The sequence below is a fragment of the Apteryx rowi genome, unplaced genomic scaffold, assembly GCF_003343035.1.
Source record: "Apteryx rowi isolate R43461 unplaced genomic scaffold, aptRow1 scaffold_4, whole genome shotgun sequence".
Lineage (NCBI taxonomy): Eukaryota > Metazoa > Chordata > Aves > Apterygiformes > Apterygidae > Apteryx > Apteryx rowi.
The window spans coordinates 7,879,632-7,905,029 of record NW_020450529.1 but is presented as its reverse complement, the minus strand read 5'-3'; the positions used below and the strand labels follow the sequence as shown (position 1 = coordinate 7,905,029).

At 45.2% G+C, this 25,398-nt stretch overlaps 1 protein-coding gene across 9 annotated transcripts in view; it reads left to right on the top strand.

The window, feature by feature from the left end:
- The window catches only part of SLC25A26 (solute carrier family 25 member 26), a 97,580-nt gene that overhangs the window by 71,039 nt on the left and 1,143 nt on the right, over positions 1-25,398 (top strand). For 3 of the 9 annotated variants that reach the window (XM_026074773.1, XM_026074771.1, XM_026074778.1), the window contains 3 exons: positions 7,574-7,643; positions 15,876-15,940; positions 17,441-17,514. In XM_026074773.1, coding sequence (XP_025930558.1) covers positions 7,574-7,643; positions 15,876-15,940; positions 17,441-17,514 — 209 coding nt within the window. Of the gene's footprint in view, positions 1-7,573; positions 7,644-15,875; positions 15,941-17,440; positions 17,560-22,652; positions 23,113-23,309; positions 25,236-25,398 lie in introns of those variants that run through there. The other 6 variants (XM_026074780.1, XM_026074775.1, XM_026074772.1 and 3 more) reach the window with 5 other exon arrangements.

The following is a 25,398-nucleotide window of genomic DNA, read 5'->3' as shown; positions in this document are numbered from 1 at the left end:
AGACCAAATGTATTGTATGTCTGTAGAAAGGCTCTGGTAGTCAGTGAGAAACGAAGGAGCAGATAGGGCAGGAGGATATAGATCTCAAATGAGTGTAATTGAAAAATAAGGTGGTTTTATTTTTCAAAAGAGGAAAAACAAACCTAATATGGTGGGAACCTTTTGTGTTTTCCATTAGACACGTCCGATTCTGAGATGAGACACTTGCACATTGCTAAGAGTATGTAATGTCAGGGTCATGCTGACTTCACCCTCCAGAACGTGTGCCAAAGAATGCTGCTCTTGCACATGCAGCCTCTCTAGGAGGGCTGTCACAGACTGTGCTGCTTGGCTGGCCTGGGTCCTGGAAGGCAAGAGAGAAATCTTGGACTGAATACACTGAAGGTGAAGATCTGGCTCTTCTGGCACTGAATGGAGCCAGAATTTTCCTCTTAGTCTTAGTGATGGGCAAAACCCAAAGCTCTTAGACTTTTTGCAGTTATACTGTACTTACATAATTCTTTTTCATTGGTTTTAGCCATAAGATGAGTTTGCTCAAAGCTCTAATCTCTCAAATTAGCAGGTGTTTTTACAAAGAGATGTATTTGGTTGCACCTTCAGAGTCTATTGCTGGAGAGACGGAGCTGAGATACATGGGCAGGTCTCTCTTGTGGGATTTTGCAATGACTGTGGTGGCATGTGATAGCAGCGAAAGGCCCTGAACAAGCAGAGGGTTGCTTCAAGAGAAGCAACTGAATAGTACGTGCAGGCACATTGCCACCCTGTGAAATGAGCAGGGCATCACAGCAAGGGAAATGGGGAGAGTCCAGCTGTTCCTCCATGAGGCTGAGTGGTGACAGAAGGATGGTTGGGTCGGAACAGGAGGTCTCTGCGTTTGTTCCTAAGCTGGTTTCTCTCCACATGGTGGRGAACAGGCTTGGGACTGGGTTTACTCATACTCGGGCCCCTTCTTTTCTCTCTAGGTTCAGCCATTGTTTAACCTAGGCACAAGGGACCCGTGTTGAAAATGAACAGAGCTTGGGAAACTTGCTGGTGGACTGGGCTCTAGATCTGCGTGAAGGCACTGGGCACAYGTGCTCATTTGCTTGGTCCTCTCGGTTCTCCCCTCCAGGACGGTCTGCTCCTGGGGGCCTCTCAGGTGGCCTGGTTCTCAGTGTAGGGTGTGAAAAAGTCTGGTTGCGAGGGTGGGCTCAGACCKGCTTGTAATTGTCAGTGCAGAAGTACTTTTAAGACGTACCCTGAGGCATGCTATGCAAGGACCGCTTAGTGGGTTTCCATCTTGTTTGGAGCTCATTGCACCTGATTTTTAAAGTTAATAAGAATGAAAAGCTTACAGAATGCTTCTGCCCAGGCAGCTGGGGTCCTGAGCAGTAATACGTGTTTATAACTCCACCATTGAAACAATAAACCACGTGCTATTTCCCTCCTAAAATTTACAATCGAACCTGTTGCTGTTTAACAGAATAAGTAGAAAATAGAGGAATGTAGCCAAACTGGGCCTAAAATGGCTTTCCCTGCTCTAGGTGACAGCTTTCCTTTTTTCCTGGAGAAGTGGTCTAGTATTTCTTTTCTGCTATGCTCAGCTGCATATAAGTCAATAGTAAATGAAACCCAGGCACAGCTTTAAACCCATTTCCTTGCACGCAGCGTAATAAGTGTTTTACCATACCTCGCTCCCTCTTTGAGTAACGATCAGGCTGATTTAAGGATTAAGTCCTAATGGTTAAATAACGCTAACGTGTCTGCCATTTGCTTAGGTGCTGTATCACGAAAACAGATTTGCACTGCGGCRTTTCAAGGCGTGATGTAACTTGCAGCCAGTGCGGAGCGCGCATTCCTTTAGCATAACGGCTGCATTTTTCTCACAAAAGAACAATGTAGCCAACAGCTGTTCAGCAAACAGCCCTCACTTTATTAGTGTCACAATAACTGTCATTCAGAGAGCCTTTAAGCACAGTCAAAGGAATGCTCCCCGCCATCTGCACTGAAGAGCAAGAAACAAATGCAATCATTACTTACAGCGCTGCAGACACGTCTGAAAAAGTCAGATGGCCTTGGATCGTCAATGCGCCATTTGAAACAGCAGAAGTAAAACAGACTCGCGCAGTTTATAGATACAGGGCTGGATTGTGATGCTCTTGATCGTGCTTAGACCATGAGCAGTTCTCTGGAAGTCACTGAGCCTGCCAGTGATGTCTGGGGATGTTTTTGGTAGAATATAGACGTAATCAGTGCAGAGGGCTCACCATTTGGCTCAGATATTTTCTTCTTGACGAAGAATCTTCCAAGTCCCATATAATTCTTCCATGTAGTTTATTCACACAAGCCTACATGGAGCACATATTTATTAACAGGTAATAGCAGTGCACCTGCTCAGGGAAAGTTGTTCTGACTTTGAAGTGATTTTTTTAAATTGCTTTTTCCTTCCCAGACACACAACTGTCCCTTCACACTGTGGAGGCTGAGAGTGTCTGGCATATTATGCTCTGCCTTGCCATGGGAACACTGGTTTCGAGACAATTTTCTTTAACCAGCCTTTTAGCACATCCATTTTGATTTACATTCAAATGGGTCACAGACATCAATGCAGTATTATATGGGGAGAAAAAGGGAATGAAACGCTTTTAACATGAAAAATATGCTGTTGCATGTAGGCCAGCTTTTGTTCTCTTTCTCTCAATTTATCTGGGATTTGGGTGGGTTTAAGTTCTAGGGCCAAATTCACTGCTGGCATAAGCGAACACAACTCCATTAGTGTGATAGCAGTCTCAACGTTTATGTCAACAGTGAACTTAGATCACTGAATTTTTCCCATGTTAGGGCTTGCATGTTTCCTGCAAGATAATATACACATGTACTGCACATATGCTGCACACATGCACATAAAAATTCACTGGGGAGGACGTTTGGCTCATTGCTTTTCCACTTTATGTGTAGAAATTGCAATCTGCTTATGAATTTTTTGCTTCTCCTATAGCTAATGTGCCATGCATCTGTAAGGACCAGCCATGCAGAATGCCACGTTGCAAATAAAATACCTAGTAGCAAAGGCAAGCATGAAGAATGCTTTTTTTTTTTCCTCCGTCTGCAGGATTATGCATACGCACAAATCAATATGATTAATTCAGAGAGTTTTTTCCACTCTCTGTTATCATGAAGTTGAACACTGCCTGGAACAGAGGGGTGCATAGAAATACTACAGATGCTTATCACTGGAGTGAATTGTAATATTTACTCAGCTGCAGACCTAAAGTTTGGAGTATGCCATGAGCCCTGCTTCCCTCTTAATGGCTGAAGAATAATAAGGCATCTGCCTTAGAGGGATCTCATTCTCTCCAATGCTTATTGCAGCTTTTGGGATATTGGTTTGGTCATCAGGTGCAAGAGAACRATGCGAGTGTTGCACTTGCCCAGTGTCACCACAGCCTGGGGGTCCTGAACATATAAACCAAGACCCCGCTGTGCTGCAAGCACAAAGGCAAAAGGTGATCTCTTCCCCAAATGCTTACCACAAATGTAAAGCAAAGATGGCAGGCACATAGGTAAGAAGTTATGTGAGCTAGTAAAAAATTATTGGCCAGCTTGAGGCCAACTGTCCTCAACATATGTGTAGCCTCGTCAGTGCCATGCTTCTGTGGGCACCATAAAATTCTTCCCATATTTAAGAGATAATCTTTTCTTTTTTTTGTTTGTTATTTAGAGATTGAAAGGATTTTGATATATCCTAACACTGACTATTTCAAAGTGCCTTCTGCTGAGTAAAGTGTGGTGTCCAAGTGCTCTTRTATTCTCATATTAAAAGAGCTAAATAATGGTCGTGATGAGAAATAGAAGACAGTGGCCTATGGGATGGAATGAGATGTGATCAGGAGAAAGAAAAGTTTTACTCTTCTTTCACTACTTACATATAAATCTGAACTCTCCTCTGCAAACATTGTCCCTGTGAATACTTGGAAATCTGCGTTCAGGCTTCCCGCTGTGTCCGACCCCTTGGGGACACACTCGCTGTATTGCTTTACACGGTGCAGCAATGCACAGCGAGTTTTACRTATATATCACATAAGAGTGTTTACAAAAAAAATTAGCATGTGATTGAGCTGGGAAGCTGCAGAGGGCCCCAACTGTACAAGTTTCCATGCGCTTCAGCCAGAAGATTTATTTCCAATTTGTTATTCATAAGGGAAGAGCGAGAGATTGGGATGGGGTCCTTTGAAGTGGGAAACAAAGTCTTCTATTCAGCCTTCAGCCTAATAGAATACACATGACACAGGCTTGGCATGGCGGCCTGCTTTCATGTAATGTGCTTGCTGTCGTTTTGCTTTCCTAGGCTGCGAATACTAGTGGGAACGGGTATTGCCCAGAAAAAGTCTCATTATCTCATGCTGCCTTCTGTAGGACAAGCCTAGGGTAATCAGGTGGGAACTATTTGTGGGGAGGGGGGAACCAGGCTGATCAAATTGTGGCAATTACGTTGCTAATAATTCCATGTTTATACTGTCATGCTAAAATGACACATGCAGAAAAAGCAGYGTAATTACAGTGCTTATACCGGCCTTTTGCAGGCACCTCTGCGTGTGCTTAACCAGCTCTGGGGCTCTGAACGGGGAGTCATGAAGCATGGGCTTTAGTGCTGCCTCTGACGCTAATCTGCCGCGTGACCTCAGGCGCATCGCATTGTATCTCTCCCAGCTCTGCCTGGGCTGAGTGGCACGGTGTACTGAGGCAAAGCTGCTCTGAGCTCCTACAGCATCTAGGGAAGTGGAGCTGTGACCAGGGTACCACGTCACTGCAGATAACAAGCGGTTCTTGAGCAGAAGTTGGTGTTTTGAGGAGGTGTGATAATTGCACTTTTTTTTTTTTTTTTTTTTTCAAGCCTGTAGTAGCTTCTATGCTTTGCTCTGTATTGTGCTAGGTGCAGCCCAAAGTGAAATGTTGTAAAGACCTTACAAGCCCATCTTAATGTAAAGCCCTGTCAATTAGCGGGTCCCTGGGCTATAATGTGTGACCTTCAACATGTCAGCTTGGCCCGCAGCATGAGTGTGGTTAGGAAGAACATGGTCCAGGGACTTGCTTGTCCTCTTGGCCCTGTGGCACTCATTCATTTCGGTTTCCCCTCCTTCTGGGCTGCTGCACTCATTCCCCTCTTCTCTGTTTCACATGTTCAGGTCTGGAACTCAGAGTGAATCACCGAAATCAGAGATGGAAAGAAATGCATGAGGTCATCTCAGCTGGCCCTTGCCAATGCAGGATGATTCCCTACAGAACGATCTTGACTGCCTTCTCCAGTCTATTTTTAAATGACTCAAAGGAGAGGGCTTTCCTCTCTTCCCTGGGGAGACTGGCTCCACAGTTCAATAGACCTCACTGTTGGGGAATTTTCTTCCTGTTCTCCAGCCTCAATTCTCCTTTTGCCTAATTTAATTGAACTGTTCCTAACTCCACCCTTCTAAACAATTTTCCATACTGCATGACTCTTGCAATTACCTGTTGTCAATTTGCAAGCTGAACAGATGGAGATTCATCAGTTTGCCTTGCTTGGCAAAGGCTCTTTGTACAGAACTGTACTAGGAAGTCAGGTTCTGTCAGAAACTAGATTTCAGAGCTGCATGCCAACAAATGGGAATGACCTTTTGCTGCTTCTTTGGGCAATGCCGTTAACATAAACCCTCTCCTGGCTGAGACCAGGCTGGGCTTCTGGCAAAACCATAGAAGTCTACATTAATGTTCTAGCTTTCCTGTTAGTCCTGCAGCAGATCTTCCATAGTGGTTTTTGCATAACAAAAGTAGCTGTTCTGAATTCCAGGGTCTGGTTGTAGATGTATACATACTTGGGGAATGTTTAATTAAAAAACCACAGTTGCTCTGTTTCTGTCAAGTGGCCCCAGCACTTAAATTTCTAAATCCCGATTTTCAATTTGAGTTTTCTTAAGCACCTTAAGTTTTATGAGAGCGGGTTTTGAAAATGGGACTTATGCTTTGACAATACTTAGATGTTTTGGAAAACAGCACTCTTTGTCTTATGGGATTTGCGTGTCCTACAGCAGGACCAACTTGCAAGAAAACAGTATGTCCAAAGAGTGTAAGTTATTCCAGAAAAGCAACCTAAGGGTTTGAAGAATTATGAGTCCTTATTTATTTATAAGATGAAAATCAGTTTTTGCTGCGGGTGACAGCAGAATAGCAACGCATGCTGAAAACACCAGGAAAAAGAATGGCTAGCATTAAAGACGCTGAAAGCCCTTTAGTGCTTTCGTAAAGCAGAGCTGCAGCTATTTAGCTGTGGCAAGATACCAAACATCATTGTGGCTGGCCATTGTTTTTTGAACAGTTTGATTTTTAAAACATTCAGCTGAAGTATAACCACCAGCCAAGTTGGAACATGTGAGTTGCAAGGACAGCGCGTTAAATGAAGAGTCAGCAAAAAGGGAAGCAAGAATCCTAGTGCCCCAGTGGACTGTGGTCATATTGCAGGTTGGGAGGCTGAGAGCAAGATCTCAGCCTAGCACGGCTATCAGGTTGCTTTCAAGAATATTTTATAGCATAGAAATAATACGGCTTTAAAAAAAGTGAGATAGTGCCACAGCTATAAAATAGAATTATTGATTTCTCTGCGGTAGGGCTCAGAAGGGCCAAAGATCCCATGCCTTTTCACTAAGCGCTCTTCTTAACATAACAAAATGGAAATCCSTACTCCAGAGAACTTCCACTGTTAAGCATTTGAGGAGACGGAAAAGGGGGAGAGATGAAGTGTGGGTGGAGGAGGAGAGAACAAGGTGACCGTAGCTGGAGTAATAAAAAACACCATCGCAGCATGCCTTGGCCTTTGTTGCTGATACCAGTCTGACTCATCAAACTATGTTTGACTTGATCCTTAATACTTGTTTTTAGAAGGCACCATTGGTGTTAGTGGTTTTAAATGTGCATGTTTAAATGACGTTATGAATTAAATGGATTGGAGCATGGTGTGTGGGAGCGGTGGAGAGAAGGAGGGTGTGTGGTCCCTAATGACGCCAAGTGAAAAACAGAGACACACCTGCTTTGCAATGTAATGGGAGTGATAAGAGTAATTTCTTAATGATGGGGTTTTGGGGAGGAGGGGGGCAGAAGGGGCTGGTTACAAAGTGTGGAGGGGGGCGAGCAGGATTCTTACYTCATGGAGCCAGGGACCGTTCGGTCTAGATGGGGGTGTTTGGTGCAACTGGGCTGAACTGATATTGGATATTGCATGACACCCCCGCCCCCACAGTGGTCTGCTTCGCACTGTTTTATCTGCCAAAAAGAAAATAAATTCACAAAATATTTGCAAAGTTGCATGGCCACAGGCTTAAATACATACATATGAAATCCCTGAAAGCAATTTGCTTCAAGCCCTCCTCAGTTCCAGACATCTTTCTCACTCCATCTGCTTGTTCGAGTACACAAGTTCCTTGGGAAAAATCACTTATTACATCACTGAAAAATGCCGCAAAAATAGCTTTTCACTTCAGTTCCCATCCTTGGAGTTAACTCACATGGGGATCAGATAGATTCAAACATTTAATAAATTTTTATTTTCCTTTCTCTTTAAACACAGGATCTCTGGTCATGGAAGCAGGGTCACGTGGTGGATTCTTGGCAGTCAGCAGTCTGTGGAGCTTTTGCAGGTGCAAAGGATTATATGTTATACTGGGAAAGACTAAAGAAGAAAGGGAAAAATGTGCAAATCTATTAAGTATAGCAGAACAGCATTCTTTTGTGATTCAAGTTTGTTTAGAGGAAAACGGATCCAGTTGTTGTTTGGAAGAAGGAAAGTCAGCAAAGGAAAGAGGAGGGAAAAAAAAACCCAGACAGACTCGAACAGGGTGTCTGTTTGAAAGACAACCAATTTGTTTTTGACAAATTTCTGTTATTTAAAAACCAGGGGCCTGTCAGTCAGGCTTTGCGATTATTTCAAAGTTGATTTGTGAAATGCTCATCCAGGGGAAGCTTTGCTTGGGTGCAGGTTCGTGCAGCTGTCTGCTCTGAGCAGTTCCCCAGGGGCTGAAGTGATTGCAGTGAGAGGCCGTGATTCACCATTCATGTGACGGCTCTGACAGCCCTGTAGATTAACTAGAGTCAGGAGAGCAGAGGCCAGCACTGCACCAGCCCCAAGGCAAAAGCCTTCCACAGCAAAAAAAAAAAAAAACCCACAAAAAACAGAGGACAAAACATCTGGGCAATCTCCAGACACTAGAGCAAGAATAAAGAGTGGCAGAATACAATACTGCACTATTTATTACCAAACAAGCCAGAAGTTAATTGAATTCTTCAGGAGGCTTCTTTCTTGATTTTAGCCTACTGTAGATGTTTCAAAAAAAACTAAAAAAAAAAAAAAAAATCAATTAATGACTCATCAGTATAGCTGACAAGTTAGAGGGAGGAGAGACTTAATTGTCTTAATAGAAAAAGTAGATTAGTACTTTAGAGATGGATAGCCAGAGCTTTTCCCCAAGGAGCTAAAATACTTTTTAAGATTCCAAATCAGTAACAGAATATGTGGAAAAAATAAATCCTGTTAAAAAAGACATTATATCATTTCTTGAAATAGAGATTATCAAAAGCAAAGCTTGTTCTTTGATGACTTACAAAATCAGAGCCATTACTTTGTATGTCATTTTTTAAAATAAGCTCTGTTAGGGGAATTGAAGTATTAATAGCAGCAGAATTCCAGCAGAGATTAAACTATTGAGGCTTCATTTTGATAGGCACTGTGCATACACATGCTAAGAGAGGATTCATTGCTTTARTTGCACACAGTTTAGTAGAGCAGGCACACAAGCTGTGAGGGAATGGTTTAGGTAGAATTGATTCTGTTTTGGGGTGGAGAGGATATATAATATGATCTTTTGTAGTTTCATCCAACCCTAATTTCCAAGTTTATGTAACGGGAAGGGACTTTTATTCTGCCTAAGATTTGATGTACTTTCGGATTTCATACTGCCTTAATCGGTGCAAACAAAATCAGAGTGCTTATGTTGAAACAGAGCATCCTTTTTGTTTTGAAACAAAACAAGCTATCAGACTAAAAATGCTTTAAAATGCAATCTGTATGTCTGCAGGTGTAATAGGGGATCATTAATTTAACTCTGATCTTTTTACAGTCATATTGATACAAAACCGGTGTTCAGGCATGTTCAGAGAGCTGGAAAGGTTATCTGATTTACCCAAGGCCTTGAGGAGTAATTTCCTGAAGCCCAATTCAGTCCCTCAATTGGAAATCTAGCGCGGTGTCTCCATTTCCTTCTCTGTACATCTTGATTCTGGCCAGTTATGCTTGGGCTTGCTACTATTTGATGGATGTTTGGTAGTGTCTGCTCACTTTCTAGTAGAAATATTGCRGAAGGAGCTTCCAGAGGCACAGTCATGCATGAACGGTTCGCTAYGCTTTGGCACGCACTTGGGAGACCTAAAGCTTTGTGCTTGGGGAGACACCAGGTTCTGAATCAGCACAGAGRTTTCCAGGTTTGTAGTGGTGGTAGATGAGACAGTTCAGCCTAAATGACTTCAGAGAAACTATTCCCAAAGCAGAAATCTTTGGAGAACTGCAGTCTGACTTGGTAGATTATGTTATAATTGGTGATGATATATTCTACTATAGTAACTTATGCCTCTAGCTTTGTTTCCTCCACCCTGCTTTTTCTTCTTTGTTCTTTCCTTCCCTATTCTTTCTTTTCCTTTCCAACAGCAATATTTTTAACTTCTTCCATCATTTGTCCTCTGAGAGCCTGCTTCAAAACTCTCAAGATTAAATTGCTTTTGGATCAGAACCTTACTCTTCTATCTCCATTCCCTCCCTCTGTAGATATGTGATAGGCAGGCCCAGTATTGATCTAATCGGGCACTGCATCCATTCTGTTAGGTTGAAAATATTCAGCCCCTTTGCTGAGTGGAGGAGGTGGAAAAATAATTTCCTAGCTTCTGAAGATGGAATCCACAGTTAAAAACCATTAACTACCTTCTTACAAGTTAAAAGCCATTAACTACCTTCTTACAGCTTCAAACAAGGGGAACAAAAAACAAATCAAACTCTTCCTTATCCCTCTCTCCCCACTCCAAACCCCCCCAGTACCCTGCGAATAAAATGTGTGTGTGCATCAGAATGATATTCACCACATTATAAACCTTGAAAGGAGAAGGAGGTTATCCAGAAAACAACCTTTAAACACAGAAATACTGTCAAATGCCACCATGGTAACAGTGGGATGGAGAAATCATACAGGCATGTTCTTCTCCTGTGTTCTTTGCTTGAATTCAATACTTTCTAAAAATATATTACAGATCCTGAGGGGCAGGGCAATAAGCTGAAGCAAACTGAAAGAAAAGTCTTGTTTGGCTTCCCTGTATGGCACGCACACATATATGCGTGTGTCTGTGTGTGCTTGTTAGCTCCTAGCGAAATYGTAATTGATTATTTGGCCAAGATGGAACAAAGAGCAACAATATATTGAATTCCATCCCAAATGCCTGTGAAATGGCAGGGACTTAAGCCAAAGTGCTGTGAGAGGTTTGACTCTTCCTTGTTGTGTGCAGATGTGTAAAATATATGTATGCAATCCGCGGGCTTTTTATAGCAACGTAATAGACATGAGCATAAATATCAGAGATTTGGAAACCTCTCTGTGTCATCTGTTAATAATTTAATCCCTGGAGGCCTTGTCCAGCTTTATCATCATCTCTGGTGTCTTAACTAGTGGAGATGTTTGGAACAGTCTAGGAGAGAAGGAGATATCTGAGCAGGCAGCTTGGGAGGAACCCAAGGGTAGATCTACATTATGTTTTAAGCCTAAGGTTCTGTTTGAACCAAACTCATGTCTGAACTGTTTGGGTACCAGCCCGGATTTGGGCAGAGGTTTTGACAGGCTCGAGGCAGGTGAGGCAAACATGTCCCTGTGCTGCAGACAGGCCAGAAGTGTTTTGGTCTGTGCCTGGTTGTTGAGTCGTCTTTGGGCTTGGCCGGCCCATTCTGCCCCTGAACGGTACCAGGGCAGATTGTTCCAGGAGAGGCATCTTGGCAGGTTTCATACGTCTTCCATGGAGCTAGGTGCATGGCAAGGAAATTCTGCCATCAGCTACTGACTGTTGTTGGGAGAGCAAAACGCTGCCCTAAACTAGTAGGGCAGCTCCTGCTTGTCAAAGAACCTGAGTGTCAATTTAACACAATTGAAAATTGTCTCTACTAAAGACGCTCTCTTTCTCCCAGAACGTGTGGCTTAACATTAATAATTTACGCTCTGTGGTGACAGAGTCACAGTCAGAGAATGGAGGTGCAAGCCTAGTGAATAATAAAGCACTAACAAGAGCTTTTTGCACATTAACGGAGAAGATTTGCCATCATTTTTTGTTTTGATTTAATTAACTCTGACAAGATTACATGCTGTGTCTAAAAGCCTCTTTAACTCTACAGCTCTGACTAAATTTTGGAGTAGTTTTCAAGATTTCCCTTCAGTGTCGTCTTGGACCGTGCTTCTAAATCTAGATTGCTAAAATCACAGGAGGAGAAGTGCTTTGTCTCTTGGTACTTTTGCTCAGATCTGGCGAGCTTCTTTCCTGGGTGGCTTTGCTCTGTCATTATCAGGAGTTATTCTTGCAGTCATAAAGGACCAGGATAAAGTTCCCCTTGAAAATTAACATAATATCAATAAAATACAAGTTCAAATAAGAACTGATTGAGTGAAGAGTTCTGAGAAAGACCATCTGTGAGTTTGGAAATCGCTCAGTATAAGAGGATGTTGTGAGGTTTAGTAGGGTAGCATTAGACCTGATGCTACTCAGTTTTTCAACCTTAATTTGGGATTCAGTCCTAAATCTGTCCTGAGGAATCTTCAGATAGCACAGAAAACGGTAATACAGACAGGCAATAATACAGGTCATCTGCATTTTTTTTCCTTTACCTAAGGTGAGCTGATTCAAAAAAATACATTTTAATAGTCCAATACAAGTTTGCATTTCTTGAAACGGGCTTAACTTACAGAAGAAGGGCCAATGTTTCAGAAGGGGTACTGGAGTCAAGCTAAACAACRGAAAGTCAGAATCAGGAGAAACCCTTATGATGTCTGGCCAGAAGGGTTCCCTGGGCCCTTTAGAGTGGGTGAGAAAAAGTTGAAGTGGTGAGGAAAGAAAAGATGCAGGGACTGAAGAGGAACTTGCCTTCCTCCCTTCATAGGATCTCGTTTGAGGAGTGTTTGAAAGAACCAGTGACACATTTTGCTATAGCAGCAGCAAATTGTGCGGGCAGCCACCTTACTGCTAGGACCTAGGGTAATACACGGTTCTCAAGTGAGGTATTTCACTTCATTCAGATGCTTCTCAATTTTTATTCAAATATGACAGCTAGAAAGGGTAGAAAATGCCAGTAGGAAACTAGGAGAATATCCAAGTCTTCAAGAATTTTTGCTCTTAGTGCCCACTAAAGGGAAATTGTTTTCTTTGCTTGGCCTCAGTTTAGTGGGTGTCTGTCACTATCACTTCCACCAGGAACCGGTCACTGGGGAAGTATGCGCAGCAGAGGGATTTTCTGTTTAACGCTCTGCTCTTAGGAAAGTTTAGGCTGCTCAGTTGACGTGTGTGAATATAGTGTCCATGTAACTTCTTGGGAGGCGGGTAATGGATTTTTAAATACGGTGTGAAGCTCTGTTTTCCCATTAGAGGAGTTTGTCAYTCTGCTAGAAGTATTAACAAGCCAAGAGCTTTCTCCCTACATGCAAATCCATCTTTATGCCAACCCACAGAGACCAAGTCACCCCTAGGTCCTTCTAGGACAAGGGAAAGAAGGAGCCTTCTCCAAGAGTGAGTCAGTGAGTGAGTCAGCCCATCTGGGCACGGACTGCCTCTGAAGGGTTTCTTTTTCTTTTTGTCAACTTTTCAGAGAAGCCAGAGTGATTAGGAATGTATGGTTGGATGTGGTTAATCCTCCCCCCCCCCCCGATACTTTGATATCTGGTTTTCCTAGATGTGGAGTTGAGCAGACTCCAGCCCTCTGTGGCAGCTCTTGGAGGAGTCAGTGATGGCAGGATTGGACTAGATAAGTGACAGAGCTTTTAAAGAAGATCTGTTGGACTTTCCTGCATATTGGACAATCCAGTACACACCCTCTTATTTTGAATGATTAGACTCTGCTGCATTAGTTTGTATCTGTTTTATTGATCTGATGATTGGGAACAATCATATCATAATAACTTCCTTTACCTGGTTAAAGTAGGTGGGACTCAACAGTACCTCATAAGCTGTAGCCTGTTCTTGGATGTGTGTGCAATAAAGTTGAGGAGGTCATTCTAAAATCACCTTGGGCATTTAGGGTTAAGGATGGAGCAAATTATTTTTTCTCAAACTCATTGCCTTCAATAAAACATAGTTCTCAATAAGTGCTAGTTTTAAGCTCGTGTTTTTGTCAAGCATATACAAACTTGCATTTAATTTAGTTGTTATCCTGCTGCTTGTTGTGCTCTTGAAGCACTTTATTGCTGCTGTTGTCACTCTGAATTGATTGGTAAATCTGTACCAAATACTTCCCAGTGACAGAAAAAGAAACATTGAAATGTTAACAACAGAAGAGCTTGAAAGATCCAGATATTAGCTGGGAAAAAATGAAAACCTAATCGGCCTTGATTAAACCTTTCTGATAAGAATGTTTGGGAACATTGTATCAGAATAAATTGTACTTATTCTAATCCTTCTATCAGCCAAGATTGAATCTTCTGCCAATAAGAAACTCCTAGGACTGAATGCCTAAAAAAAATTGCCAGGGTCTGATAAGGAAAATAAGTTAGCTTACCAAGGTGTATACTGTCGACTCTATAGCTGAGTGGTGCGTTGAGATGTCTGCTTGATACAGGACTAACAGCCATGTGGTTCACTGTTTAATTTTATCTTGTTCTGTGAGCAAAGGAAAGGCCTCTACATCCAAACTTGTAAATCCACTATTTTCCATGGAGATTATTTTTACTACTCTAAAAATACATCACTGACATGAGTACCAAAGTTTCTAATCAGATCATTCTCTCAAAGCCTTTAGGTCATTTAGTCAAAAACTGGCTGACATTGAAAGGAATTTTGACCTTAAATGAGGTCCAAGAATGGACTGGAATTAGGTTTTTGTGTTGGCTTCTTGAGTACAACCCATTTTTCTACTTTTTTTGTGAGGTATCACTGCTAGAAAGCTTCTGGCAAAGTGAAACTGATGGGTCAACCTTCTGTGAGCAGAAGCGCTCGCTCTGAGCTAGGCACTTGGGGCTGTTGGTTAACTCCCCTTCCCTGCATTCTTGTTTGAGATCCAAGGAGTTGCATGTTTGCCTTCCTACATGTCCTAAATTGTCGTGGAACGTTCCTTAATTAACCTTGAGAGTCAGGACAGGGTGCCAGCTGGCCCAGCCCCCTTTCTGACAGAAGTCAGGATTTTAATATTTTAAAGCTAATGTGACTGAGGGAAGGGGATACAGGTAAAAACACCAGCCAGTGGAGAAGATGGATTTTTTTTCATTACTTTACAGATGTATTAAAAAAAAAAAAAAGCATCCTCCCATCCTAAGAGAAGGGAGATCAATTTTTCTACATTCCATAAAACTTGGAACAGAAGATAGATTATTTTTAGCTTATTCCCTGGATACTGTGTAGACTTCAGCCTTTGGAGCCACTTTCCCCACTCTAGCAAATACAGGATTTATATAAGCTCCAGAGAAGAAAAGAAGGGAAGAAAAGAGAGAGAGATTCAAAACAAGTCTCTCCTTTCTTCCCTCCTTTCTTCCCCTGGCTTCACTTACTGCTGTGCTGCTCCTGCATTTTAACTGTTTCCTTCATTTCACCTCTTCCTGAACATGAATTACTTGTTTAAAATATTGAGAACAGAAGCAGAGAGAGATTAGAGTGAATTTTAAGATGGGGTAAATAAGGCAAAGGGAGTAAGAGCCTGGGAGAAAAAGCAGCAAACCTAGTCCCTAAGTAGCATGAGAGGCTGTAGCCACAGGGTTAAAATATGGAGAAATACGCAAATTTATGGGTGAGATGTGCACAGGGACAAGCCTAAGATTTCTGGCTTTCAGTAAGAAAGCCACAGCTGAGCTGGCTGCTCTGAGTGAAAGTAATGAGCTCAGAGGGTGATGTTTGGGAGTGATTACAGACTATAAAAATGCCTGTAAGGAGAGGATGACACTTGTGGGAGCTCGTGGCAGCAGACTTCTGACAGTTTCAAGACTCTTGGGCAGTTTCAGGCTGTTACTTTCAGAAATGGAGCTGATCTCCTTCCTTGGAGATGAGCTCCATCCTGGGCACTGGCTTGTCTTTTCTAGAAGCAGAATCCCAGGTCTAACATTCAAAGTCCAGATCCTGTCTATATATGTCTGTACCTGTATGTGTCTTGTGAGCAGGCCTGAAACGCACATGCTTCAGGTGCATAGCATCTTTCCTTTCTTTTTATTCCATCTTTCCAGTATTTGAATAGTCAGACTTGAATTCTTAAGACAGAGCACAACATGATGAGCTTATTTTTCTTTCTCTGCAAGTGAGCRAGCAGTTTCTTTCCATCATGCTTGTCTGTAGATGTTGAAAGTGGAATCTGTTACCCTTAAGTTGTAAGGTCTTCATATGTTTATATACGTACAGAGACAAAAGAGCACAAATCTCAACAGGGGTGTTTAGATTTACCGTTAATAGTAGAGAACAGTTTTTCTATAAGTCAACACACAGGAATAAAACACTCTGTGTACAGACATTTGACAAATGTACCTATTTTCTGAAGTGAGGAAACATGCTGTAGGCATTAATAATGAAGCAATGTTGACCATAGCCATGGGAATTAAAGGTAGTGTGGCATTCATATTCAACCAACAATGTCTCACTTGTGTTTGGTATTTTAATTTGCTCAGGTGGATTTGCAGCTGCAGTCACCACACCTCTCGATGTAGCGAAGACGAGAATTATGTTGGCAAAGGTAAGTGGTGGAGGAGGCCAGCAGACAAGCAGGTGAATGGCTTGTGTAGTTTCAGAGTTTCTTAATGGTCACAACAGAATGAAATCCAGCACCTATTAATAATGACTTTTACTCTGGTTCTCAAAGACAGCATTAGATGTAAACAGACACTATGCACAGAACTAATGAAACTGTTGTGCTCCTTTCCTTGAATCGCTTTTCTCGTCCTTTCCCAGAGGAGCTGTCTGAGAAGGGCCTGCACTTGTGCTAATCTCTAGACTTCTGGAGTCTCATGCAATGTCTTTAGGAGAAAATCCCCATAGGGTCAGATGCCCAAAGTTAAGCATCCCATTGGGAATTTATTCCTCTGTTGTTTTTGATAATAGTTGAGACTGTGTGTATCTTTCCCAAGGAGGGTTTGGCGCTCAATTTTCTGTCCTAAAATTTCAAGCCACAGATGATATAGTGGCATAGTTCTGCCAACCAGGGCAGAAGGAAAATTGCTTGTAAGAGTATCCATTAGCCTTCTCATCATTACCTTGCTGACCCAGAGCAGAGCTGACCAGCCACATAGCCAGAAGCCTTCAGCAGGTGAATATTCCTAAGGTTTTTTCCTGCCCTGAAAAGAGCTGTTGTGGTCTCAGAGGTCAGGCATCCTGAAGTTTCAAGGTGCAGATTTTGCCCTATTGCTCACGTCCTTCAGCAAAGGGATGTTTCTTGTTGATGACATGCACCTCCTCGGCTGAGTCACACTCATCTGTGTCCACCATGTCGATATTATGTCGTGCATCTCTCATTGATAGGTGTTGTACCTGGTGCAGCTTCTTTGCCTTCGGATAGTGTGTGTGATATAATTGTTAAGAACTGGGTTTCATTTATGTCTGCTGCTCTCCTGGGCAACCGTGTGTCAGCATGGGTATGGGAATGACGGTGCTCTGAGATATTCTGAGACCCTTTAAACAGCATCTTTATGTTAGTCATCTCACACTAACTAGATCACACATGTAATCTAATAGTCTGTAGTCCTGCTGTTTGGCCTGTTTTCCACTCAGGGTAATTTTCACTTGCAATACACTACTCGTGTTTTTTTTTAACCATTATTTGTAATTTGTATTTTTTTTTAAGTAAATCTTGAGGCTGCTGTCCATCAAGTTTTGAAGTCAGTGAGCAGCAAAGTCACTTGATGCTTTGAGAATGTGTTTTTATTAATGTCTTACTCCTGTGTCAGCTGCTGGACATAGAGCAGTCTAGTGCAGAAGAGGTGGGAGCCCCGATTCTGTAACTAATTAGTTCTGGAAGCTTGGAGTGATTGCTTTATTGTTCTGTGCCTCGATTTTCCTTTCTGTCCTTTGCCTCGTTCTTGGTGACAATGAGCTTTGCCTGTGCCTGGGGTAAGGAGACTGATTAGGAAGTGCTGTAATGTAGCACTAACCAGGAACAGGGAGCTCAATAAATAAAGCTCAATAAATCTCTTTGGCAACAGTTTTCCGAAGGGAATGTCTCTCTGTTTTTGTGGTGCAGGCTGGTTCCACCAATGCAAGTGGGAATGTTCTGGCTGCTCTCGGTGGCGTCTGGAGGACACAAGGCCTGTCAGGGTAAGAACATGCTGAAGAGCACGTCCCAGGTGCTTGCATCTCCAGGTGTGTCTGGGGCACAGGAGAGGATGGGATGGTCTGTTTATATGTAAGTGCTATCATACAGAAAAGATTTTAATTGCTGTGTACAGAGCCAGGAAGCAGCTCTCAGGTAGCTAAGAACAACTGTCCTGGGTCAGACTGAAGGTCCTTCTAGCCTGGTAGCATGTCTCTAGCACTGATCGTGAGTAGTGTCCAGGAAAGAGCGTAGAAACAAGGCCAGACGTACAGCGTATACTTCCCCAGTATAATCTCTAAGATTAGCTCCAGACTTCAGAGACAGGGGAGGTGGATTTGTGTTTAATAACCCATAATGGACTTTTTTCCAAGAATGTGTGCATTTGTTCTGCATCCTCCATTTAAACTTCTGGCATGCACAACATCCTGTGGCAGTGAGTACCACCGTTTCACCTTGAGATGTGTGCATCACCCCTTCTGAGACATCAGGGAAGGCCAACATGGGAGCCATGTGTTCATTATGGACAACCCTTTTCCTTCTGACTGAAAACACCATCAAGGTGTCCTCTGTTCCTCTATATTCTCCGTTCTTATTAAGATGCATGATGGGAGCAAGAGATGCTGGCATGATGCTGGCAGTAGAGACAAGCTGAAGCCAAAGAAAGGAGAAGMAAGGGAGCAGTGGCAGGATTTTGCAGGTTTGCATCCCCTCCCTGGAGTACTGTGTTTCTGCTTCAGCGTGGAGCTGTGTGAGGCTGTGCACCTGGAGCACTCCCGGCCTGGCATCTCCCGTCAGTAAGCCCAGCGCCAGCGAGAGAAACGCCTCCAGGTGCAGAGGCCAAGTGTGCAGGAAAGGTGAGGGCGGTGGGTCTGGCAGTGTGCTCTCTGACTTGTCCTTTAAGCCTCCCGTCAGGCCGGGAGGCTTTAGGATGCTGGTCAGGGCTGGTAGCTCTGATGGTGGTGGCTGAGCTTTGGCTCTAGGTGAACCGTGCTCTTGCTGCCCAGCAAATGGCCGTCTCTGTGGCCTGGCAGAAATGACTCCATGGGAGAGCACTTACGTTACGGTAGTCTTGTATGCGTGAGCACACGTAAACACATGCCTGCTTGGATTTCTCCAGTGAGGTGCTCGTTACAAAAAGGCAAACTTTCTGAAAACAGGCTTGAGCTCTAAGCGTCATTCTGAGCAGCCACAGAGCAGCTCTCCAACTGCTTTCCTGCTGTGATCGGGGTGTGAAGATGCTGTTCTGGGCTTTCTTCTGACTGGTCAGGGAAGGCTGGGGTGATGTCAATCCGGTCTCTTAGCTGCCTCCCTTAGCACATTCCTAAGGCTGAGAATTGCTCTTCTGACCTTGGAGCGGTGTTGTGAAGAAAAGTCCTCACTAGCATTTGTAGAACATTTTGAGAGCTTTTGCAAAAGGTGTCACAGGCCTATAAATTGTTATTCTTTTTTTATGGACACCTGATCCATTTATGTTACTGTGTCCTCTTTGACTGTGTGAGTCATAAGTGGTTACTGGCCACTCATAATGCCAGTACAGAATATACGTCCTTAACAACTGCAGCCAACTTAGGCTCCTTCAGTCCACGGGTAAGGCCTGTGCGTCTATCAGTAGGGCCTATGTCCACCTGCCCTTGGCCTGGAGGAGAAATGAAGTTTTTCTGGAAGCTTTAGTTGGGGCTTTTTATTGTAATTTCTCATAGGTTTTTAATCAGCCTGATGTGGCTGATGCTTTCAGGGTGCTGTTTTAACATTTGTAAACTGTTGCTTGAAGCAGCTATGTACTTTTCAGCTTTGCGGGAGATAGTTTTCTGTTAACATCTGAGCTCTGTTCACACAACTAATAAAAGTTCAATACTCATTTTACACATGTGGAAAATAATTCAAAACAAATTGCAGGAAGTTCCTGGACACTTATTCCAGGAAGCCATCCAGCTGCTGTGCCCCCACCAGGCTGCTTTTATGGTTGTGTTGACTAAGGCTCGCTCTTCAAGACGATGAGGTGACCCATCTGGCAGGCTGGTCCGGGTCCTACACTGCTCCATGGGCTCTAGGACACGTTTTCAGGGGGACTGAGAGAAGTGAGGCCGCTTCTACTGCTGAAGAGTTGAGTGTTGGACTTGAGCAGGTATCCTAGTGTGGACTCGGCTGGGGAACCCTCCCCCTTCCCCCGGCCAAAAGCAGAAAATGAAAATGTGTATTTGTGTTCTTTTAACAAGGGTGTTGCAGCAGTGCCCTTTTCCAAACAACCCCGAATTAAACTCTGCCTAAAGATAGTACCCATGGACTAGGACCAAAGGGAACACAATTCTGCTGAAATCAAAACAATAAGTGATCTGGAGAAAAAGTAACATGTAAAGTAGGCCAAGCTGCGTCAGCTGCAAAGAAAAGGAAGAAAGTCTTGGGAAAAATAAATGCAGAGGCTGCCATGCCTGCTGCCGATTATAAATCTATTAATCAAAAACAATAAAAGTGTCGGGCTTTTTTGGCCAGTTGCAACATGAAATGATTTATGGCTTCTCTAATAAATCTCATACTTGAAGAGGAGGAATTTTGGGGGCAGAAAGATGCATTGCTTATTGCCACCTTATTAAAACCAGAGCACAGGGCTCAACTTCCTGTTTTGCACCTAGTAAATCCTTGAGCTTCATGCCAAGAAATTTAGCATCCCTTTCTGTCCAGAGAGAGACAGGCCAGCAGTAATAGATAGACTAGGCATAAGATTAATGCGCCAGTTTGCCTGTTTGCTCTTGTCAGGGGGGTAAAGGAGCCATTTGCATTAATGCAGACTCGCATCTTTTCCTAATGCTTTTCATTCAAGGACATGGTGGCACTCACAACTCAATGGTGAGAAGGACAAGTGTTATTTTACTGATAGGAAAAATCTGGTCAGATGACTTGTCCCAGCTTGTGCTTAGCTGGTGACAGAGCTGGCAGTTCGCACCGGGAGTCCCGTTCCTTCGCCTTTGGTCCCCGGCTGAGCTTCCCGGTCCATGCTGATTTAATATGGCTGGCAGCATGACACGGCGGGCGCTAACCACGCTCTTCTCCAGAACCTGATCTTGCGGATGTGAGTTGGAAAAGCAACCCCTGTGCTGAGGGCTTGCTGCTTGAAGAAATACAAGCTGCTCAGAGGAGTGAGGTGGTCTCAGTGCAAAGCTGCCTTCAGGTGAAGGTGGTGGTTTTTCTCAGCATGGGTATCTCTTTGGACCAGAGTGTAATACAGAGGTCTTGTGGCCCAGTGCAGGAAGCCTTTTCAAGCACTGGCCCATCTTTACGCTGTGTCCAGGCACTGCGGTGCCTTTTCCAAAAGGTGACTTTAGACAGGAGTCCTGTTTGTTCTCTGTTGAGAAAGAATTTGCCTTAAATTGCTGRGTTGTGGCCCAAAATGTTACCTTTGACTTTGGAACTGTGGGGCTAGATACATTTTTGGGTCGGGAACCCTGCAATGAAGTGCTGCACCCTGTGGGAAGGGAGACCGTCCTGCTGGCCAGGTCAGAGAAGGCACATGCACCCCACAGTATTAACACACCTGCAGCCAGGCATCACTCTTGAATTTAAATGTGATTCCCAGATCTGTATCTGCTGCTAAGCCGTTCATTGCGTGGTTGAAGAAAGCATGACGTATCTGTACCTGAAAGCCTACACTTGCTCTTTGCCAGTCATTCCCATGCTGCGCATTTCTTACAGCTGTTGATCAGGAGAAGGCAGTCTTGGAGCCATCTAGCCCGTGGTGCTGGGTCTGGCTAGGAGCTGGTAGAGGTTGCTTAGGCAGAAGTGGAAACCAAGGCAGGTACAGAGCAGCCCATTGCAGGAGCGGCAGGGTACCCAGCCAGGTTTCTGATGGGGAGCGCAGAAGAAGCTGTTTCCCTCGTCCTTCTGCTGTTGAGGCAGGTGTGGCCCGGAGGGGTCAGTGTGCCAACACGAGAGTTTGGATGAGTCCTCCAGTAGATCTCAGCTCGCACATTCAGGCCAGCATCTGAGCCATTTGGCTTTCTTTTCCTATGGAAACATGTACGTGTGGGAAGCGTGGACTTGAGAGGCCGCGTGGAGAGGCAAGGGAAGGGAATTGGGGGTCGCAGGGCCAGGATTCTTGGAAGTGACGGTTAGTAATAGATGTTGCCAGGGATGCAGCTTCTAGGTAACTCAGTTATCGACCCTGTTTATGTAATAGCTGTGCCTCAGATGGGCTGTGCTGTAAACGAACGTCTGCCGTTGCTCCCGTAATCAGGGCTGTCTAATTTGGCTGGAGAAGGATGGTGCGTGTTTTGAGAGCGACGCTGCACCGTAGGATTTGCCCTATCAGCGCTGTGTCCATACATGCCTTGTACAAATTACTCTGTTTTAAAGCTGTCATTATGGTAATAGACCCAATTGCTGTCTAGTAAAGCCATAAAACGTTTCCATCTGCCTGCGTGCTCCAGGCTCCTTAGCAAAGCTCATTACAGCAAAACCCAGCGTCGCTGCAGCCGGAGGTTTCCCAAGCTCGGCGTGAGCAGCGGTGCGGAGGCAGAGCAGAGCGCTCCTACGCGCCCCCGGGGACGCCTGCTGCTCCCGCGCAGCCCCAGCGCTCGAAGCAGTCTTGCGCTCCCGGGGAATTACACGTAATCCCGCGCTGGAAAAGCTCCTCGCTGGAACCGTGATGAGTTACGCTGCCATGGCTGGAAAGCCGAGGGCAGCGGCGTCCCCCTCGCGGCTCATCCCACGCGTGCCGCGCAAGCGGTGCTGTCGCTGCCGTGGGGGGCGCCTGGCTGGGAGCGTGGGCCCGTGCCTCAGTTTACCTCGCGGCACCGGCGCTGCTCTCCTCTGCTGAGGCTGGGTGGGGGTGGCCGGGGCACTGGACGCTTCCTGTCTGTCTGCACCCCTTTGGGGGGATTTGTCGGAGCTGCTCTTTCTGTGAAGCAGCCCGTAGCTTCCTGCACCTTTGTTTCTGCATGTGAGGAATACGGGAGAGGAGTTAAAAACCCACAAGGCTTGCGAGTGCTCTGTCAGTAAAGCCCAGACAAGGTCCTTCAAAGAACAGTGTGGTGGGATCTAAGAAATCAGCAAGAGAGAAGTTTTCTTGGCTACGTTTTCTGCAGCTTCTGCAGGCAGCCGTGCTGCATCTGCTCCTCCGCTGAAACTGCCTTTCTTGTGCCTTCAGCTTGTTTGCAGGTGTCGTCCCGCGGATGACAGCGATCAGCCTGGGAGGGTTCATCTTCCTGGGCACCTACGAGAAGACTCGGCAACTGCTGCTCTGACCCAGCCCGGCGACTCCTGCGAGGGGTCACGAAGAGCCGGAGAAGGGATCTGCCTGGGAGCGCAGCCGTCCCGCTCCCGCCGCTGCGCTGCGCTCGGAGCAGCTGTTCAGCAGCCTGAATGCCACTTTCACTGTTAAAGAAAAGTAAATCCTCAAATAATCCAATTTCCCAAACATGAAATTTTCCTGCATGGAAAGTGAGTGAAGTCATTGCGAGAGTCGTGCCAAAAAAGTAACATTTGGGGGGTAAACAGCTAATTACGGTGGCTGAAAAAGGCATTATTAGCACTCCTGCAGGGGAAATGTTTTGCAAACCTCCAGAAGGTGGGCTGAGCGGGGAGCCTGGAATAAAGCAAGTTTTCATAATTCAGTGGCACCTGCCTCGTAACACAGGCAGGGTTTTACTGTTAGCGGCGGGGACTGATAGAGTTACAGCCTGTTGCCCTCCAACAGCACAGAAAATATTCCAGGTTGGGAGGGCTCTTTGTACAAGACAATAATCCATTTGTTTCTGATTTGAGCCGTATTTGTGAAAGTTTATATTCCTGTTTATACCTACAGGTGCACAGCAAGCATTCCTGCGTGGTAACCAGTGCAGCTTTATTAATTAGACTCACGTTTCTCCAGTAAAAGCACGGGCTTGTTTTGTTTTACAGCTCCGCCAGTCTTAACCGTGGTGCTTGTGCTGAGAGATGCAGTTATGCCTTTTCTTGGTCTTCCTCCCTCAGCAGCTGACGGAGCCCAGGAGGGAGCTGGGGAGGCAGGGCAGGGAGCGCGCGCGCACGTCGTCCGGCTGAAGCGCGCACGGATCCTAAGGGCTCTCGGGGCTGCTGGCGGGCAGAGCAAACCTCTGCTCTTGCTCTCACGTTAGGGAAGCGGAGCTGTAGCGGCCAAAATGGTGCTGGGAAGCGCTCGGCAAAAAGGCATTATCGAAATTACTCAAAATTTTTGCCGGAAACCGAAAACAAAGCGGTTGGCCGGGTTTACAGCAGCATCTTGGCTAAGTGGTGCTTTGAAAGGGTTAGGGGTAGCGGGTGTTTGTGYGGGGAGGCTTGTGCTTGGGCAAGGCGCGGGCCGCTGCGGCGAACCCTTCCCGAGGCGTTCGGCGCGCGCCGCGGTGCTGCACCCGCGCTGCGGGGCGAGAGGCACCGCGTTAGGTGGTTCGGGGGCACACGGTGGCCGCAGGCGGACTCGCGCGTGGTCGGAGGCCGACCCTCGCCCCGGGCTGGCTGCGGCAGGGGCTCGGGCCCCTCGGGGCCCCCCGCAGGACTCGGGTGACGGTGGTGGCTGCGCTATGCACACTTGGGCCACTGCTTTGCCGGGAGCACCAGCAGTCGGGCTGAGCCCCGCTTTTGTTGTGCGCRTGCGTTTTAACGGGCAGGCAAGGTCAGCTCGAGAGGGGCACGGGAGCYGGCTTGCGTGGCCGCGGGAACCCCGCTCGGAGCTGCGGAGCCGCTGCGCGTTTGCACCCGCGTTGTCTGCGCGTGCTCCTCCCGGGTTGATGGGCACAGCACCTTGGGCTCAGGGAGTTTCTGGGCTGAGGGGTTCCCCGGAGCGCTGGGATTTAGCGTTTAAGCTGGTCTCTGCACTGAGGAGGCACATACGGGTGCAGCAAGCTGGGGGCGAGGGGGCACGTGCGAAGCCCCAGCCCCGGGAAAACGCTATCTCTCGGCAGCAAACGGGGACCATGAAGTATTAAGTGTGSATGTTTTATTGTACTGTCTCGCTGTGCCGTAGTAATCACAGGGCGTTTCGAGGCCAAAACTTAGAAAAGAATTGGCAAACTAATAAACTGTGAAGAACAAAGGATGCGCTGCTTAAAAAAAAAAATAAAAAAATTGGAGATTTTTTTTTAATCAGGTCCCAGATTGGCTGGTTAATGCCACTAGCACAGTGCAGCAGTGCTTCCCACTTCTTTTAAGGCTCTTTTATGAAGTATTTTTTTTAATATATAGCGAGAGAGTAGACCCAATTTTAGGGGCATTTGTTGATGGGGGGGAGATTTATAACTCAGTCTTAAAAGCTAAAAGTTACATTCCCTACTAAAACTTTTTAAATGAGAGGGTTAGAACTACAGTTGGTGTTTTTAATTGCTAGAGCTGTTTGATAATAATTATGGTGCACTTATATTTTGGGCCTCCCCCCCACCTAAGCTTTGCAAAAATCAGTTTTTGTTACACTTTTTATTTTTATTTTTTTAACTATGCAAATTGTTTTTGCAAACCTAACAGTCGTGTGGGCCTTGCACTTCTATTATCTCTGCCCATGTTATTATTCCTGAGCAAAAAAAACCCCCAGTGTTTTAAGAAAAGCAAAAGAAAGAAAAAGCTTTTGCTCGTGATCCTGTTTGCCAAGCTTGCGGCATCAGTCAGTGAGCTAAGGGAAACCCCGTTTGGTGACACTGCAGCTACTGCCACGTGCACTAGAGATAAAAGCAAACCCATTTGTGGTGTCAAGGCTTTGGGGGGGGGGGGAGAACCTGCCCTCCTTTCCCTTTCGCCACCAGTATGTCACACCACGATAGATTTTTTTTTTAGGTATTGAAGGCCCATCTCAACTGCAGCTGAAGAGCCCCAGCCACACTCGAGTCGGCGGACGCYGGCCTAGCAGAGCTATTTGCTATTTACCTGTGACTAACTATGTTTTCAAC